This window comes from Caretta caretta, chromosome 9, assembly GCF_965140235.1.
Source record: "Caretta caretta isolate rCarCar2 chromosome 9, rCarCar1.hap1, whole genome shotgun sequence".
In the NCBI taxonomy this organism is placed as follows: Eukaryota; Metazoa; Chordata; order Testudines; family Cheloniidae; genus Caretta; species Caretta caretta.
In genome coordinates, this window is record NC_134214.1 from 66,945,789 (window position 1) to 66,962,730 (window position 16,942).

A 16,942-nucleotide genomic window follows, 5' to 3' on the forward strand; every position below is an offset into this window, starting at 1 on the left:
GTGTGGTCAGTGCTGATGCTGTTTGACGTTTTCTTAACGGCACTTCTTGGCCGATTCCTGCATCAGGGATATGACTACCTGCTTTTTGGACACTTTTTTAATAGGGTAATCAGACGCCTGGGTGGTGGAGGAGGGACCCTTGGTTCGCGAAGCCATGGTTCACGAGGCTTGTCCAGGTGGGGTCCGGGCTTCAGGCTCAGATACCGGTCTGAGACACTTCTCCATGAGAAGGTGTTTTAGTTTTAAGTCTCTAGCCTTTCTTGTTCAAGCAGTTAACTTGTGGCAATGAGGACATTTCTGTGTTATGTGTGTTTCTCCTAGGCAGCGAACACACTGCGCGTATCCATCTGAAACTGGTATGGACAGACTGCAGGTGAGGCAATGTTTAAAGCCTGGAGAACCAGGCATTCCCATCAGGAAAGGCTTTTGCCCCCAGAGAGGCTAACTATTCTAAAGGGTCAACTGAAACTTAGCTTGTAACAAATAATAATAATAAAAATACATACTTTCTTTTGCTTATGTTTTTTTTTTAAACGAGGCAACAGGGACAAAGAGAAACTAATTCACTAACTATCCTAACTAAATGATGGTAGTAAATAGGCTAGAAGAACTAAGTAGCGAGGCACTGCTAAGTGCTCCACCTCAAAGCCAAAGGCGGTAGAGAAGGAACTGCGGGGGGAGAGGGGTTTTGGTCGCACAGCGCCGGTTAACTGCTCAAAGCAGTACAAGACAGGGACTGCGCATGTGCGACCCAACCAGGCACTGCCACTACAAATCTCTGATTACGAGCGCTGGGGCACACAAACACCTAAAGTGGAGCACTCAAGGGACAGCACTTGAAGAAGAACAGCTTTTTGTCTCTCTCAGTACATCTCTGCAGACCTCTTGATAGGTGGCTAGGGTTTTGGGGAGTGCGGACAGTCGCCGAACGTTCACTGAATGTTGGTAATGTAAGGAGGCTGCTAATAAAAAAATCTGGGCTTGAACTGGATAACTGGATGGAACATATAGATAGTGATGTGAACACCTCAAGGGATATGCCTTAGTACTGGGCACAGAAATGGGGCACCATCTCCAGAGCACCCATTTCCTTCTCCAGCTGTGGCCCAAGGGGGATATCCCAACTGGTGTGTGTTTCTGCCTGCACGCATATCTGCGCACTGGGAAGAAAGAGGAGGATGACACAGCTGGCACTGTAGGCACTAGGACCTACAACAGTACCCTGGATCATGAGGACTTATTTGCTGGGTAACAAGTTAAGTCTCAGGTTTTAAATTGTTTAACAAAAATTTCGGCCACATGTATTTAATCCTTATTCTTATTGAGATGTCTGAAGAAGGAAGAGCCGAGTGGCACAAGGCAAATAAATCATTTATTACTGTCTTCTAATCTCACCCATCAAGGTATTTCCATAGCCTTATCCTTTAGCCAAACGACTCTTCACTTAAAAGTGAAAGTTTAATGGTGCAGTCTGAAGTTTATAAATCTGAGAAGAGTCTGGGAAAAACTTTGATTTCAAGTAAATTCTCAGTTCACTACACTCCCGCCACACTGCAACAAAATCTACAAATAAATATATGTATTTTTGAGTGTTTATGAAAAGATATAGATATCCAGATCTCTAAACAAACATAGAACACTAGCAGGACATATCGCACAATATATTTACAAATTGAAGTGCCTTGCAGATCTAGAACTCTGGAGAACCCTTCTCCCTTTTCTGGGGGCAATAGTATCCATGAAGCAACTTACTTTAACTCCCCATATGTGGTCTTGAGGAAAGAAGGGAAGAAACTGAAGAGAGGAGGCAGCCAGAGACTTGAGCTGGCAGGAGCAGATGAAGAAGCAGTTTAAGCAGCAGTTGTCCGATGATGACATTAGAGTGCTGTGTACAGTTTAAGCCAGGGTTGTCTGACACTGATATCATCAGACTGTTTTGCACAGTTTTGACCCTGACTGTTCTTATAACAACTTGAATAATAGAGAGGAGATGACACAAAGCTGGAAGAGGTTACAAGCACTTCGGAGGACAAGATTACAATTCAAAATGATCTTGATAAACTGGAGAATTGGTCAGAAATCAAGATGATGAAATTCAATAAAGGCCATTGCCAAACCACTGTGTTTAGGAAAGACAAATCAAATGCACAACTACAAAATGGGGAATAACTGCTTAGGCAGCACTCCAGCAGAAAAGGATCCGGGTATTATAATGGATCACAAATTGTCATAACCATATAGCTAAAGGTAGCCTAGAATTCCTCCTTACCTGTAAGGGGTTAAGAAGCTCAAATAAACTGGTTAGCCCCTAACCAAAAGGACCAATGGGGAAAGAGGATACTTTCAAATCTGGGGGGAGGGGAGAAAGGCTTTGTTTGAGTTTTTTGTTGTGTGTGTTCTCTGGGGAAGCAGAGAAACATCAGGTCAGAAAACTCCTTCTCCTAAAATCATCCTAAAATGAGTCTCAATATTGCAAAAAGAGTAAGTAAATAAGGCAAGGTGCGTTAGATTATCTTTTGTTTTTAGCTTATGAATTTTCCCTATGCTTAGGAGGTGGTTTATCACTGCTTTTTGTAACTTTAAAGTTTTGCCTAGAGGGGACTCCTCTGTGTTTTGAATCTAATTACCCTGTAAGTTACCTTCCATCCTGATTTTACAGAGGTGCTTCTTTTAATTTTTTTTCTTTACAATAAAGTTCTGTTTTTTTAAGAATCTGGTTTACTTATTTGGTTGGTATATTATTTTCAAGTCTCCCCAGGAAAGGAGATGAAGAGGTTTGAAGAGGAATTTTAGGGAACAGGAACTCGGAGTGGTCTTTTTCCTGAATCTTTGTTTAACTCACTTGGTGGTGGCAGCATTACCCATCAAGGACAAGGAAGGATTTGTGCCTTGGGGAAGTTTTTAACCTAAGCGAGTAGAAATAAGCCTGGGGGTCTTTCATGCGGGTCCCCACATCTGTATCCTAGAGTTCAGAGTGGGGAGGGACACAAATTGAATATAAGTCAACAACATTATGCTGTTGCAAAAAAGAACAAATGTCATTCTGGGATGTACTAACACGAGTGTTGCATGTAAGGGACAAGAACTAATTTTTTGCTCGACGTGGCACTAGCGAAGCCTCAGATGTTGTACTGTGTCCAGTTTCAGACTCTTCACTTTAAGAAAGATGTGAATAACCTGGAAAGAACCTAGAGGAAACCAAGAACAACAAAAACAAAAGAGGTTTAGGAAGCATTACACATGAGGAAACGTTGAAAGAACTGGGCATGTTTAGTTGAGAGGAGAAAGCTGAGGGGGAATAGTAACAGACTTCAAATATGTAAAATATTGTTATAAAGAGAATGGTGATCACTTGTTCTCCATGCCCAATGAGGGTACAACAAGAAGAAATCAGCTAGGTTTGCAGCCAGGGAGATTTAGGGTAGATATCAGGAAAAAAAAATCTAACTATAAAAATAGTTAAGAATTAAAACAGGATATTAAAGGAGTGGTCAAATTGCTGTCATTACAGGTTTTTAAGAAAAGGTTACACAAATGCCTGTCAGAGATGGTTTAGGTATTCTTAATCCTGCCTCAGCACGGGGGATGGACTAGATGACCTTGAGGTCCCTTCCAGCCATGCATTTCTGTGATTCTCTCTCCTGTGCAGATTGGCTGTTTACTCCAACCCCCTTCCATTCAGTCTTCACCTCAGCCTTGCTCCACCTCTCCTCCATGCTCCCGTCCTTGCCTTCTCTCACTTGCCCTATCCTCCTTCCCTTTTATGGCCCCTCTCTTTTTCTTTTTCTTTCCATTTAGCTAATTCTCTTCCAATACAATCCCACCAAAGGATTTAAACAACAAGCTCTCCAAGCCCCAAATCCCAAAAAATCATGAAACTAACATGATGTTAGTTAACTATCAGTGTTAATTCTGCTTGTGTTACATCCTTTCCTCCCTAATCTTCATCTCTCTTCTCTCTTTAGATTTAGAGCTTGTCTACAGAGACATACACAGTTTGCAGCAAATTGGGGTGTAAATCTATCCTGTATTAGCATGCTGCACACTAAATGTCCATCTGGACTCTGCTGCCACACACAAACAGTTCATAGACTCGTAGACTTTAAGGTCAGAAGGGATCATCATGATCATCTAGTCCAGGTATCGGCAACCTTTGGCATGTGACCCACCAGGGAAATCAGCTGGCGGGCTGGGACAGTTTGTTTACCTGCAGCGTCTGCAGGTTCGGCCGATCGCAGCTCCCACTGGCCACAGTTTGCTGTCCCAGGCCAATGGGGGCTGCGGGAAGGTGGCCAGCACATCCCTCGGCCCATGCTGCTTCCTGCAGCCGCCATCGGCCTGGGACAGCAATCCATGGCCAGTTGGAGCTGTGATCGGCCGAACCTGTGGACGCTGCAGATAAACAAACTGTCCCGGCCTGCCAGCAGCTTTCCCTAGTGTGGCGTGTGCCAAAGGTTGGCGATCCCTGATCTAGTCTGAACTCCTTCACATTGTAGGCCACAGAACCTCCCCTACTCACTCCTTTACTGGATCCCTAACCTCTCATTGTGTCAATGAAGTCTCAAATAATGATTTAAAGTCTTCAAGGTACGGAGAATCCACCATTTACACTAGTTTAAAACTTCAAGTGACCCATGCCCCATGCTGCAGTTCAATCTACTTCCATTTCAAAGCAGGGTAGATCAAAGTACACTAAGGAACTGTGAGTGCAAAGCAAGAGCATCCAGATGGAAACTTTACCCCAATTTGCTACGGACTAAATGTCTTTCTAGACAATCCTTAAAGGACCAGATTTTTACATAGAATATGCACCTAACTCCCATTAGGTGCCAAATTCCCTTTAAAAATAGTGCCCTAAGCTCACTGGGGAAGGTATTGTCTATTACTTCATGTTCATACAGTGTCCAGCACAAAAGTGTCCTGTTCTTGGTTGGCCTATAGGCATTGCTTTAGTTTTTATTTATTATTTATTTTATTTATTATTATATTTAAAGGAAAAATCCATAAAACCTGACTTTAGCATTCCAATATAATACTGTTGGTTTTTACACTGGACATCTAATACAATTATGAAACAGGTGAGGTTTATATTTATGGTAAATTGTTAAGGTCAAATATTGCCTTAGAAATACTCACAAAGATTTGTGTGCACAAATTTGAGGGCAGAATCATGTTTAAAGGGAACATAGTGCATATAGAGCAAGTATAAAATGTCTGCCAAAGTAAGTGATTAAAATAGTCTGCACAGTTTTTATTTTTTGTATTCAAGGAGAAACATTTGCAAATGTAAAGGAGTACTTGTGGCACCTTAGAGACTAACTAAGGTGCCACAAGTACTCCTTTTCTTTTTGCGAATACAGACTAACACGGCTGTTCCTCTGAAACCTGTCATTTGCAAATGTGTGAATTATACACATGTATATAAAGTCAATCAAAGAATTATAGTGAAATTGGGATAAATAAATAAATAGGGCTGTCAAGAGATTAAAAAAAAATTAACCACACTGTTAAACAATAATAGAATACCATTTACATATTTTTGGATGTTTTCTATAGTTTCAAATATATTGATTTAAATTATATCACAGAATAGAAAGTGTACAGTGCTCATTTTATATTTATTTTTGATTACAAGTATTTGCACTGTAAAAAAAAAGAAATCGTATTTTTCGATTCACCAAATACAAGTACTATAGTGCAATCTCTATCGAGAAAGTTGAACTTACAAATGCAAAATTATGTACAAAAAACTGCATTCAAAAATAAAGCAATGTACAATTTTAGAGCCTGCAAGTCCACTCAGTCCTACTTCTTGTTCAGCAAAACGCTCATACAAACAAGTTTGTTTACATTTGCAGGAGATAATGCTGCCTGCTTCTTGTTTGCAATGTCACCTGAAAGTGAGAACAGGCGTTCCCATGGCACTTTGTAGCCAGCGTTGCAAGATATTTACATGCCACATGCACTAAAGATTCATATGTCCCTTCAGGTTCAACGACCATTCCAGGGGACATGCATCCATGCTGATGACGGGTTCTGCTCAATAACAATCCAAAGCACTGCAAAGCGATGCATGTTCATTTTCATTATCTGGGTAAGATGCCACAAGCAGAAGGCTGAGTTTCTTTTTTTAGGGTTCTGTAGTTTCTGCAATGGAGTGTTGCTTTTTTAAGATTTCTGAAAGCATGCTGCATACCTCGTCCCTCTGAGATTTTGGAAGGCACTTCAGATTCTTAAACCTTGAATCAAGTGGTGTTGTAGTTATCTTTAGAAATTTCACATTGGTACCTTCTTTGCGTTTTGTGAAATCTGCAGGGAAAGTGTTCTTAAAATGACCAACATGTGCTGGATCATCATCAGACTGCTATAACATGAAATATACGGCAGAATATGGGTGAAACAGAGGAGGAGACATACAATTCTCCCCCAAGGAGTTCAGTCACAAATTTAATTAAAACATTTTTTTTTTAATGAGCATCATCAGCATGGAAGCATGTCTTTTGGAATGGTGGCCGAAGCATGAAGGGGCATACGAATGTTCAGCAGATCTGGTATGTAAATACCTTGCAATACTGGCTACAAAAGTGCCATGTGAATGCCTGTTCTCACTTTCTGGTGACATTGTAAATAAGAAGAGAGCAGCATTATCTCCTATAAATGTACACAAACTGTTTGTCTTCGTGATTGGCTGAACGAGAAGTAGGACTGAGTGGATTTGTAGGTTCTGAAGTTTTACATTGTTTTGTTTTTGAGTGTTTTGAGTTATAAAACAAAATATATCTACATTTGTAAGTTGCACTTTCATGACAAAGATTGCACTACAGTACTTGAATGAAGTGAATTGACAAATACTATTTCTTTTATCATTTTTACAGTGTAAATATTTGTAATAAAAACAATATACTTTTTTATTTCAATTACAACACAGAATACATATTTCCTATGTGGTTAAGACTACAAAATATCTAAAATGCTGTTGTAAAGTAAGCTAAATCCTGCATTTAGAATCAATGGGAGTTTTGGGTGAGCAGAGAATGCAGGATGTGGCACTAGGGGTGAAATTCAGCCTGCAATCAAGTCAATAGTAGCTTTGTCATTAACCTGAATGAAACAAAGACTTATTTTCAGTTGGTATTTTTGTCTCTTCGCTCTTCATTATTCCCTTTTAAAGTGACTTCCACACAGAAATGATCACTCACTATGGCTTTTTAAAAAAATATGAGGTCTTTCTCTTCATTTTACACCTTTGTCATGAGTTATGCAGTCTCTCTCTTTCCATAGATATAAATGTAACTTTTTTTTTTGCTTCCTCTCAAATTTGTTTACAGTAGTTATAATATAATACACATATACTGTATTTTAATTATTCATTAATAAATGCAACGTTATTAGTAATGGTGTTAAGTTAATGCAGACTGGCAAAACAGGAAAAGAAAAAGTGTACTGGATAAAATTAACAACTGAATACACAACGGTTTTGCAGTCATTTCTTTTTATAAAGTGCCATATTACTCTGAAAAATGGATGTGTACAAATGCACATTTATACTAAATAGATCTGCTTCCTGCACATGGGTACATTTACAGGCAGATCTGCTGATTTCAGGAACAAAAGTGCCTTTTATTATTGCTTCTTACCATATTAGCATTTTACAGCCAGCGTTGCCAAGATGGAGTGAGCTGGACTCTACTCCATTTATTACCATCATCATCAAATCAAAACTACTGAAGAAAATGTGTTTCCCACAGGTGTTATGGGGGGAGACAGGAGGATTCATAATTTGAGAAGTGAGATAGAACGAGTGTAAATGCAGGCCAAGTCTGAGGCTTGCTGAGTCTTTATTACTAGAAATGACGACTGAGAAGGAAAGACCCCAGCTCAACTCTATGATCACGTGGGGAGTTTATAGGGGTTATATTTGAGATATCTTTTTCTTGCAAAATGAACACCTTTGATATCAGTGAGAAAAACATGGAACTCCAAAATAAGATTCTTACAGAATTACTCTTCAGGGAAGAACCACATTTTATACATGAATTAATGACATTTTCAGCTCCTCCTGGATTAGTGAAGCTATAGAATAGTTCTTTTTATATATTCAGTTCAGTTGGAAAGGTCACAATTTTTTACATTTTTATTCTTGGCAGAGTTTAGAACATCTTATTTTAGTTCTCTCTTCTCCCAACTGAAAACACAAATATCACAAATTTTTCTTCCCACTAGTGGTAGAGTCCCCTCAAAAGCCACATGCTTTTGTAAAACTAGCCACTTGGTTTAAAACATCTGAAGAATAAAAGTCCAAACCAGTTATAATGTATTTTCCAGAAATTCACCGTTAAGCACTGAAGAGTAAAAAGACATTCTATGTCTAAATATCCAGTAAGTCTGAAGGAAGATTAAGTAGTAGGGTTTAAGCAAAATAAAAATGGGATTTCCCACTGTAATGTGACTTCTAGGAAATGCAAGGGCAAATATTCAGTGAAGTCCTATATACTTTCATGGGAGTTACATACATACATCTGAGGACAGATTTTGGCCATAATGCTTAATCTTGTTCATCTGAATACAATCTCCAGATCAGCTAATTTTTCCCTAGCTATTGTATTATTTGGGTAGAATTACTTATTTCAGCTGCCCAAATTTAAGCTGCCACATTTGAAAATTTTAGTATGGGATTTCAGGAAAAATAGATGCACGGATATATCTCATTACACTTGCTTTTGTCCATGACCAATCTTTATACTGATGTGCTAGTGGTAATGTCCTATTATAGCAGCATTGCATAAATGACTTAGGAAAATGAACAATTTTAACTGTATTACAAATAATTAAAATGTGCTGTAGTTAAAGTTTAAAAAAATTAAATTATGTACTAAAGTTATGCTTTAAGAGCAGTTTGCATCTACTATACTGAAAATCCTGATAGTTAAAGAATTAAAGCTTGTTTCTGGCAATACGGATCTATTTGCTTTAGCTGTGTGGTAAATGGCTAAGTAGTACTGATAAGTCAAGGCAATTTGACTATTCCCTGGAGGCACAGTGTGATGTTCTGTCCATCTCTTTTCCCTACCTGCTTCCCTACTTACATGTTATTTTGAAAAAACAAAATTTCTTAAAAAAAAAAAAAAAATACGAGTCAGACACATTGGCTGGCTGGGAATAATAGAATTTAGGACCCAAAGGAGCTCTGGGGGATTCCTTTAATCAGAGATAGAAAGCTTATTTTGAAGGTTTCTATCTTCTTGCCTGCTAAACTGCAATATTCTACTAAAAAGCTTAGTCTCTAGATTTCAGAATGATGCAAATGTCGGCGTCACCAGTGACAACCATACAGATTTTTTATTTTAATATTTTTCAAACATGGACCTGCCCAATTTCATGTAGTTTTTTTGCACATGTGTTAAATGTGGGTGGTTTTTTTCTTCCTCAGTTTGTTTTTTAAACAGGGAGAAGAACATTTTATATGCATACCTAAATAACCATCAAATCCAAATGTAATTTTTTAAGAATTGTGAACTAACAAGTTGGACCAGGGGACTGCAAATCAATAGCTCTCGATGAGAAAATAATTCAATCTGTTTCTAAACTGTCGATTTACACCTGTCATTCTCTGTTATAGGATCAAAACACACAGTCTATTTTATCAATGAGCACTTGGGGGAAAAACAACACTGAAAAGTTTGAAGCAAAACACAATAATGTTGTATCACTATTTTGTTAGTCTTTACTTACCAAGAACATAGTTCGGAAGTTGCTCAGATCACCAAAAAATTCCTCTATACTTGTTGCTTTGGGATCAAAGGTAAAGTACTCTCCCAAATTCTCATATAACTTGGTCATGTTGTTATGCATGTTGGACAACTTTTCATACTGGTCTCGGGCACTCTTAGCAAAGCTGTAAGTTTGTGTTAAGGAAGATCATGCAAATATAACCATCTCAGTGTTAAAACAAACAACAAAATAGCACAAAAGTTAAATTATATTCTCATTTAATTGATATTGCTCTATAATCCAACCTGATATTTACTGATTTTATGGGGGTGAGGCAGAATTATATGTACTCAGGAACATTTCATCATTGGTTTGCAAACTTCCCCTTGTTATGGCCTCTCATTTAATGGTGAAAATCCTACTGCTTAGTTACCTGAAAAAAGTAATACCAGACAGTATTAGAGACAAGATGAAACAATCCTGCCATAATGCAATGACTGCTGAGCCCCATTTTGCCTCTGTAATGTCCATGTGCTCTCCATGGGTGTAGGATTTTATATCCATTTGCACTGAATTGCATCTAATTGCCCATATCCACCTATTGAACTAATCTCTCACTTTGCGGTTTGATTACATCCTTCTATGTGTTTATTATAGCTCCAATTTTGAACACTGTTGAATTTACACGAAATACCCCCAAAATAAAGACAAAGTAGCAATTTAGGGTGCAGAGAGGTGAAGATTTTTCACTTTTTTTTCTTTTAAAGATTAGCTGATTTAAAAAAAAACATCTTGAACTCCAAAGAGTTCTGGACTAGCAGGAAGCATCAAGCATAACAAGAGAAGCATTACTGCCTAAAGAAAGACTAGATGCTTTACAACTGTGGCAGAAGTGGCTTGCTGGACTACATTTGAGAATCACTACTTGAAATGTGCAACATTTACAACAATGAACATAAAAATAGCTAGTGAAAATTGATACTTTAAATTAACCCTGAAGCTGTCAATAAGACACTGTCATTCACTTGAAGTTAGAGATTCAAAAAACAAACACACACTGTCCCTGGATGTGGTAGAAAACATGCGTGATATAAACAACAAAGAATTAGACATGAAATGTAAATTGTCAATCTCTCCTCAAAAGCAGATTGGGAATGAAATGGTAGGGATGTATATAGGACTCAAGAATGCACAGTATCTGCCCGTTGTTTAAAATGTCACAAGTCTGTTGCATGCTGAAGTATATTGCACAGACTTATTAGTAACTGAAGAGGGGCTAGAAATCAAGTAGCGATCCACTTGACCTTCACAATAGGTTTCATTAGAAATTTGGTACAACTATCACTTCACATGAAAGGAAGTCATTTCATATGTAAACACAATATAATCTATCTTCAGAAAAACGTATCTGAGAATATTTAACTGTAAACACACGTTATTAAGGGAAGAATTAAGAGAGAGTTTCCCCACTGTTTTCCTCAAAGGTTATTAACAGCTTCAATACACTTCTCTCTTTTGTTGTTTGTTTTAAGATCAGGCACACACCACCTTTAAAACTGTTAGTCCATGGTTAAACAAGTTCCTCTGACCCAGAACTTCAGTTGATGAAATTGCTGTGCTGTACATAAAAAAAACCACCCAACCCACAAACCAAACAATCCAACAGAGAAGTAATCGAGTTGTGACACCCATGAATAAAAAAGGTAAGAGAATCCAGGCTGAAATTCTATTCTTAACATTTCCATTTTACTTAGGTATGGGTGATATCTCAAAAGCCTATGCAATCTTAGAAGCCTCATGCAATGCAATACCAACGTGAAAAGATGCTCTATTGAAAACAGTTCTAATATTTTGCTTGAATTTTCCTTGTTTGTGACTAAGTGAGGGTATCAAACCCCTCACTTAAACACAGTATTCTAAGAACAACATGGAGAAGTCCATGCAAGAGAGACCACCTCTTTCTAGGCAACCTATTTTTCCAAATCATCTCAAACATATCAATTCTGTTTCATCTTTCTTTGAAGACTTTCAGTGGCTTTTAAGACAAATTTTACTGTAAATCATATGCAAATATTTTTTGGAAGGAGGGGAAATAACCAAGGAAGGTTTATTCCCTACAAAGCTTGCGGGTACATCAAAGATATATTTTCCTTCTCTATGTACATTACTGCTACAACTTAATGAGTGAGATACTCACAGGTTTGAAATGAGAACTGGATTTACTGATAAACTGTGTCCAACTTGGAGCATCTACACTCTTTTGGTCTAATCCTGGCAATTTCTACATTTTTAAATGTCAAAATCCTTAGTGTTATGCAGTATATAAAGTGTTACAGAAGAAAATAATTCCACAAATGTACAATCAGAAACATAACAACCTCTTTTTCTATCACTGACAAGATATTTTAGAGGTATAAGCAGTACGTCAAAATGCTAGAATGCACGTTTCCTTACCAAAAACAAACAAAAAATAAAATCACTATTATCTACAAAACAAAGCAAAAAAGAGAGGAAAATTGGTTAGATTACAAGGTGGATGAGACACTCACAAAGTTTGTTTACAACAGAAATCTGGGCACAAAAAACCCTACATCAAAGAAGCAAATGGGATATCCATGGTGAGTTTTTTGCTTCTAGTGCTTATGTTCCACCGTGCCCTGCCTATACATTTATGTATAATTTTTATCAGCAAAAAATGACTAAGACAACTTAAACTACCCAAGATTTTCTTTATAAGGTCTTGAAATGTTCAGGTTGCTCTTTGTGTTTTGTGGAGTGCTACATAATGTTTTTTCCTGCTAGCTTCTAAAATCCATTGACATAAAAAAAATATAATCAGTAAGATGATGGAAAAGGTGCATCTTAATGTAGTGTGAACTAATCACATTTTAAAAATAGGAAAAACTTCCATGCTAACCCTAAACTAGAGGTTGTGAACCTTTTTTTTAGGTACATATATGTCAGCAATGCCTACTGTTTTCCAATTCAGTTGTCCACAATCTATCCACAGTGGAGCTTGGATGGCTACAAACTCTCAGTTTACATAGGACCATGGTTTGGAGTACCTCTGTCTCCACTGAAAATTAGGATATACACAAACGAATACGAGGCTGGCATTTATGATGCATCGGGGCCTAGCACATTTGTGGGCAGCAATGGCACATTCCTGGATTGAGGGAATAATATAAGCTTATGCCCAAATAAATCTGTTAGTCTTTAAGGTGCCACCAGACTCCTCATTGTTTTTGTGGATACAGACTAACACGGCTACCCCGCTGATGGATGCTTTGCCGTCTTTGCTGCGGTCTTTGCTAAATTTTCAGCCTTGATTTTGCTAGGTTTTTAGACAAATTCCACATGTTCCACAGGAACATGATTTCTATTTTGGGGCATGTTAGGAAAAGAGGGTATTTGTTTCATTAGCGGTTTCATTTCTTAGGCTAGAAAATACTCCACCAAGCTAATAACACAACAGTATCTGATTACCATCTATGTAACATTCCATACATTATCCACAGTAAAGCTTTGAAAATTTTATTTTATTAGGTCACAGAAAAAGAGCTTAGTATATGCATTTTATACACCCTTTACTCTACTTCCTTTTCTCGTTTTCATCTTACTACAGATGGCAACTGCTTTTAAATCAGAGTTTGAGAATTTTTGAGCACCAAATTAGAAGGTTTGAAGTTGCATTATTTTAGTCTAGAATAATAACAAACAACAATAATAAACGAGATGATTTAAAAGCCATCTGTTTCCTTCTAATTTTCAACTACACTTAACCTTCAGACAGAAAATAAAATAAAAGGTTCAGTTATTGAAATGAAAAAAACCCAATGCATGTTATTAGATAATATAGTATTACTCATTGCATGACTTCTCCCCAAATAACTCTAAAGTAACCTCAAATATAAGCATTCAGTTAAACAAGCCAAACAAGAAGAATGTTCTCTCTCAAAGCTCTAAGAGGTAGGCAAGTGGAGCTTCCATTAACAGATTATTCAGCTGACTAGGACATTTTACTTTAAAATGTCATGTGTCTGCTACATTAGTGTTTTCCCTCCGGAGAAACTGCTCATTTTTAATCAGTTGAGCTGCCATATTAAAAGTACTGTCTGATTCGCTTGTTATTTTTTTATTTGAGCATACGCTTTCGTGAGCTACAGCTCACTTCGTCGGATGTAGCTCACGAAAGCTTATGCTCAAATAAATTGGTTAGTCTCTAAGGTGCCACAAGTACTCCTTTTCTTTTTGCGAATACAGACTAACACGGCTGCTACTCTGAAACCTCTTGTTACTTTGACATGGAAGACCAACACACAGGCAAACAAGTCAGTGTTTAGACACAGAAAGATATATAAGTAAGGCTACGTTTATGTCACGGAGGTCACTGAAGTCACGGAATCTGTGACTTCCAGAGACTGCCATGACATTCTCTGCTTCAGCTCCAGGGGCTGCAGGACTCTGGAAGGGTTCCAGAGACAGGCGACAGCAGCGACAGGGGGCTCCCTGCAAGGTTCCAGTGACAGCTGACAGACTCCTGAGGGGCCCTTCCAAGGGTTCCAGTGATGGGCAACAGTCTTGTGTGGAGGGAGGGGGACACCTCGGGCGAGTGGCTGGGGGTGTCCCATTTTCTCTTTGGGAAATATGGTCACCCTGCAGTTCCCAGCCACCATGGGAAGAGGGATCCCCCCCAAAACTTCCAGCTTCCACAGGGGGAACCCCACAGCTCCCAGCCACCACGGAGGCAGGGGAAACCATGGACCTGCAGCAGTAAAAGTCACAGACAGGTCATGGCTTCTGTGAATTTTTATTTATTGCCCAGGACACGTCCATGATTTTTACTAAAAATATCCATGACAAAATCTTAGCCTTATATATAAGGAGTTGTGAGGAGCAAATTAAATTTAAGAAGAGTATGTGTTGGAAAGCGTGGCGAGGAATCCTCAGTATTAAGAATATGTCATTCTATAAAACTAGTAATATTTGGTGAAAAGAAATGTTCAGTCATTTGGTCAATGAGCTTCATACTTGGAAAGTTACAAAATGACTATCATTTGCTGGCATTTTACCAAAGGCCTGAAGAAGCTCACTAACTTAAGCAACTGATGGATATACATGCCACACTATTGCATACTGTCAAACATAAGAAAATAGTTATCACCCAGTGAGCACAAAGTGTGATTCTGAATCGCTATATGCCTGTGGTAGTAAAAATGACCTCTGCTGCCTTGGGGTTTATTGGTTTCTATCATATAATACATAAATCAGACAGGGGGATAAGGAAGTCAAGTTCAAAGAACAAAAATTGAAGGTCCAGCTTTGAGGGGAGGCCGACTTCAAGTTCAGGATCGTGTTCCTAGTTTTCTAAATCTCTCTGCAATTTGGGTCTGAGCTGCCACATCTTCAGTAACCCTGACACTGCATATTTGAAAGAATGACAGGGGTAATCAAAGCAAGTAAAAGATTGGCAAGAGCTGGAGACAGAGCTTTCACAGTAGCCTGTCCATGTTCACAGAACTCCCTTCCTGAAGATATCAGGAATCTGACCAATTTCAAACCTAAACATACGACCTATTTGCAATGCCCTAAGTCTGTCTCAGCAATTAAACAAAACAAAAATCTGGTAATTTGCCTCTCGCCACCACAGACTGGAGGTGGGATAGAAAGAACAACCAGAATTTTGGTCACATTGGCTGGGAATGTGAAGTGGTGCAATGAACAGAGATCAGAGTACAAGCATCTTTCCTTCCCCCTCTGACCAGCCAATGCAAGAGGAGAAGGGGAATAAGAAGCCCAGCAGAGGCCCCAGAAGACCCCATCCCTGCAATAACAATTAAAAACAAAGTTACTCTGATAGCTCCTCATAGCTACTTGTTATAGGAGACTCTGAATTAAAAGAATGAAGTTAGAGATATATTCCATTGGGAGATTTTCCTTTTCACACTTGTTTTTTTGAAGTTTGTGGTTATAAGAAGATATGAATAAGTGCATCTTAACAGAGGTGGGCAGGAGGCATTATACTACAGATAACTATGCAATTCCCAGTAAAAAGCAAAGCACCACTGAGGAGGTAAACTGAGGTCTGTGAGGAAGTAAGGTGCAAGACTTCCTGCTCCTAAAATATCTGCTGTGGCAAAGTTCTCGCTCTACTGCCTGGAAAACAAAGAATCAAAGAGCTAACCGGAGTAAATAAACTGGCATTGAGATGAAAAGGTAAGCAACAGTCAGTGTGGGATTCCTAAGCAGCACTGGCAAAAATAAAGAAGTCTGATTTTTTATCCACTATTTGCCCATTCATTATGTTCAGAATGTACTTGCTGTTTGAAGGCTTGTCACGGTACAGAACATATATGCCTTAAACATATTTTGGAACGGTCATAGGAAAACATGGAACCATTATTAAATATGGAAAATACTACTTTTTGTAATAAATCTTCAGAGGGTTTCTCGCGAATTTGTGCAAACCTGCCTTTATGGATCCACTAAAGACCTGTACATGTCCAAATGTCTGCTTTGTGGTGAGGGGAAATAAAGAAAACAACTCAGTACAGGGACTGGTTGGGCATCATTCCTCTTGCCCCTCCCCTGCCAAGTTAGGAAAGGAAGCATATACAATGTCAGTGCTGTTAGTAGGTGAAAAATATTAAGCACCCCACTCTGCATTTGGCAGTGTTTTGTCAATTTGTTTCATTATCACCATTTGATGGCAAACAATGCTATACAACTGAAAAGTGACTACCCCCATGCTGGAAAATAAGTGTGTCATTACACTTCAGTTTCCCTAAGGAAACCTAATAATGAAACAGCTTTGAGAGTTGTTGCCGGGTTTGAATATCTGATGACCCGTTTGCTATTTCTAAAATATACTTTAAACTCGTATAGCTTAGGAACAGAGTTAGGAAATAGTTTTCTTTATACCTGTAGATTGCTAAATCATAATCAGGTGAAGGTCAAGCAAAATATGTCTATGAGCTATATAACAATGTAAAGATGAAGCACTCCACCATTTTCTCCCTTAATGCTAAAGGCTGCAAGAGAGAAAATATGCAGGTCAGTATTCATCTACCTGCTTCTGTCATTTTCATGCAATGATTTCATAGTTTGTAATAGCTAAAGTTATTATTCAATTAGGTATTCCATACTCTTAATTGAATGATATTCTCACTGTACCGACAATGGTACCCTCTCTCAGGACATTCAAAATCTCAGATAATGAAGTTTAATTATA

The 16,942-nt window shown here is 38.3% G+C and overlaps 1 protein-coding gene across 3 annotated transcripts in view; it reads right to left on the reverse strand.

Annotated features, from left to right (window-relative positions):
- Window positions 1–16,942, reverse strand: part of DIAPH2 (diaphanous related formin 2) — an 838,844-nt gene that overhangs the window by 214,272 nt on the left and 607,630 nt on the right. For all 3 annotated transcript variants that reach the window (XM_075132420.1, XM_075132419.1, XM_075132418.1), the window contains one exon: window positions 9,733–9,896. In XM_075132420.1, coding sequence (XP_074988521.1) covers window positions 9,733–9,896 — 164 coding nt within the window. The remainder of the gene's footprint in view (window positions 1–9,732; window positions 9,897–16,942) is intronic.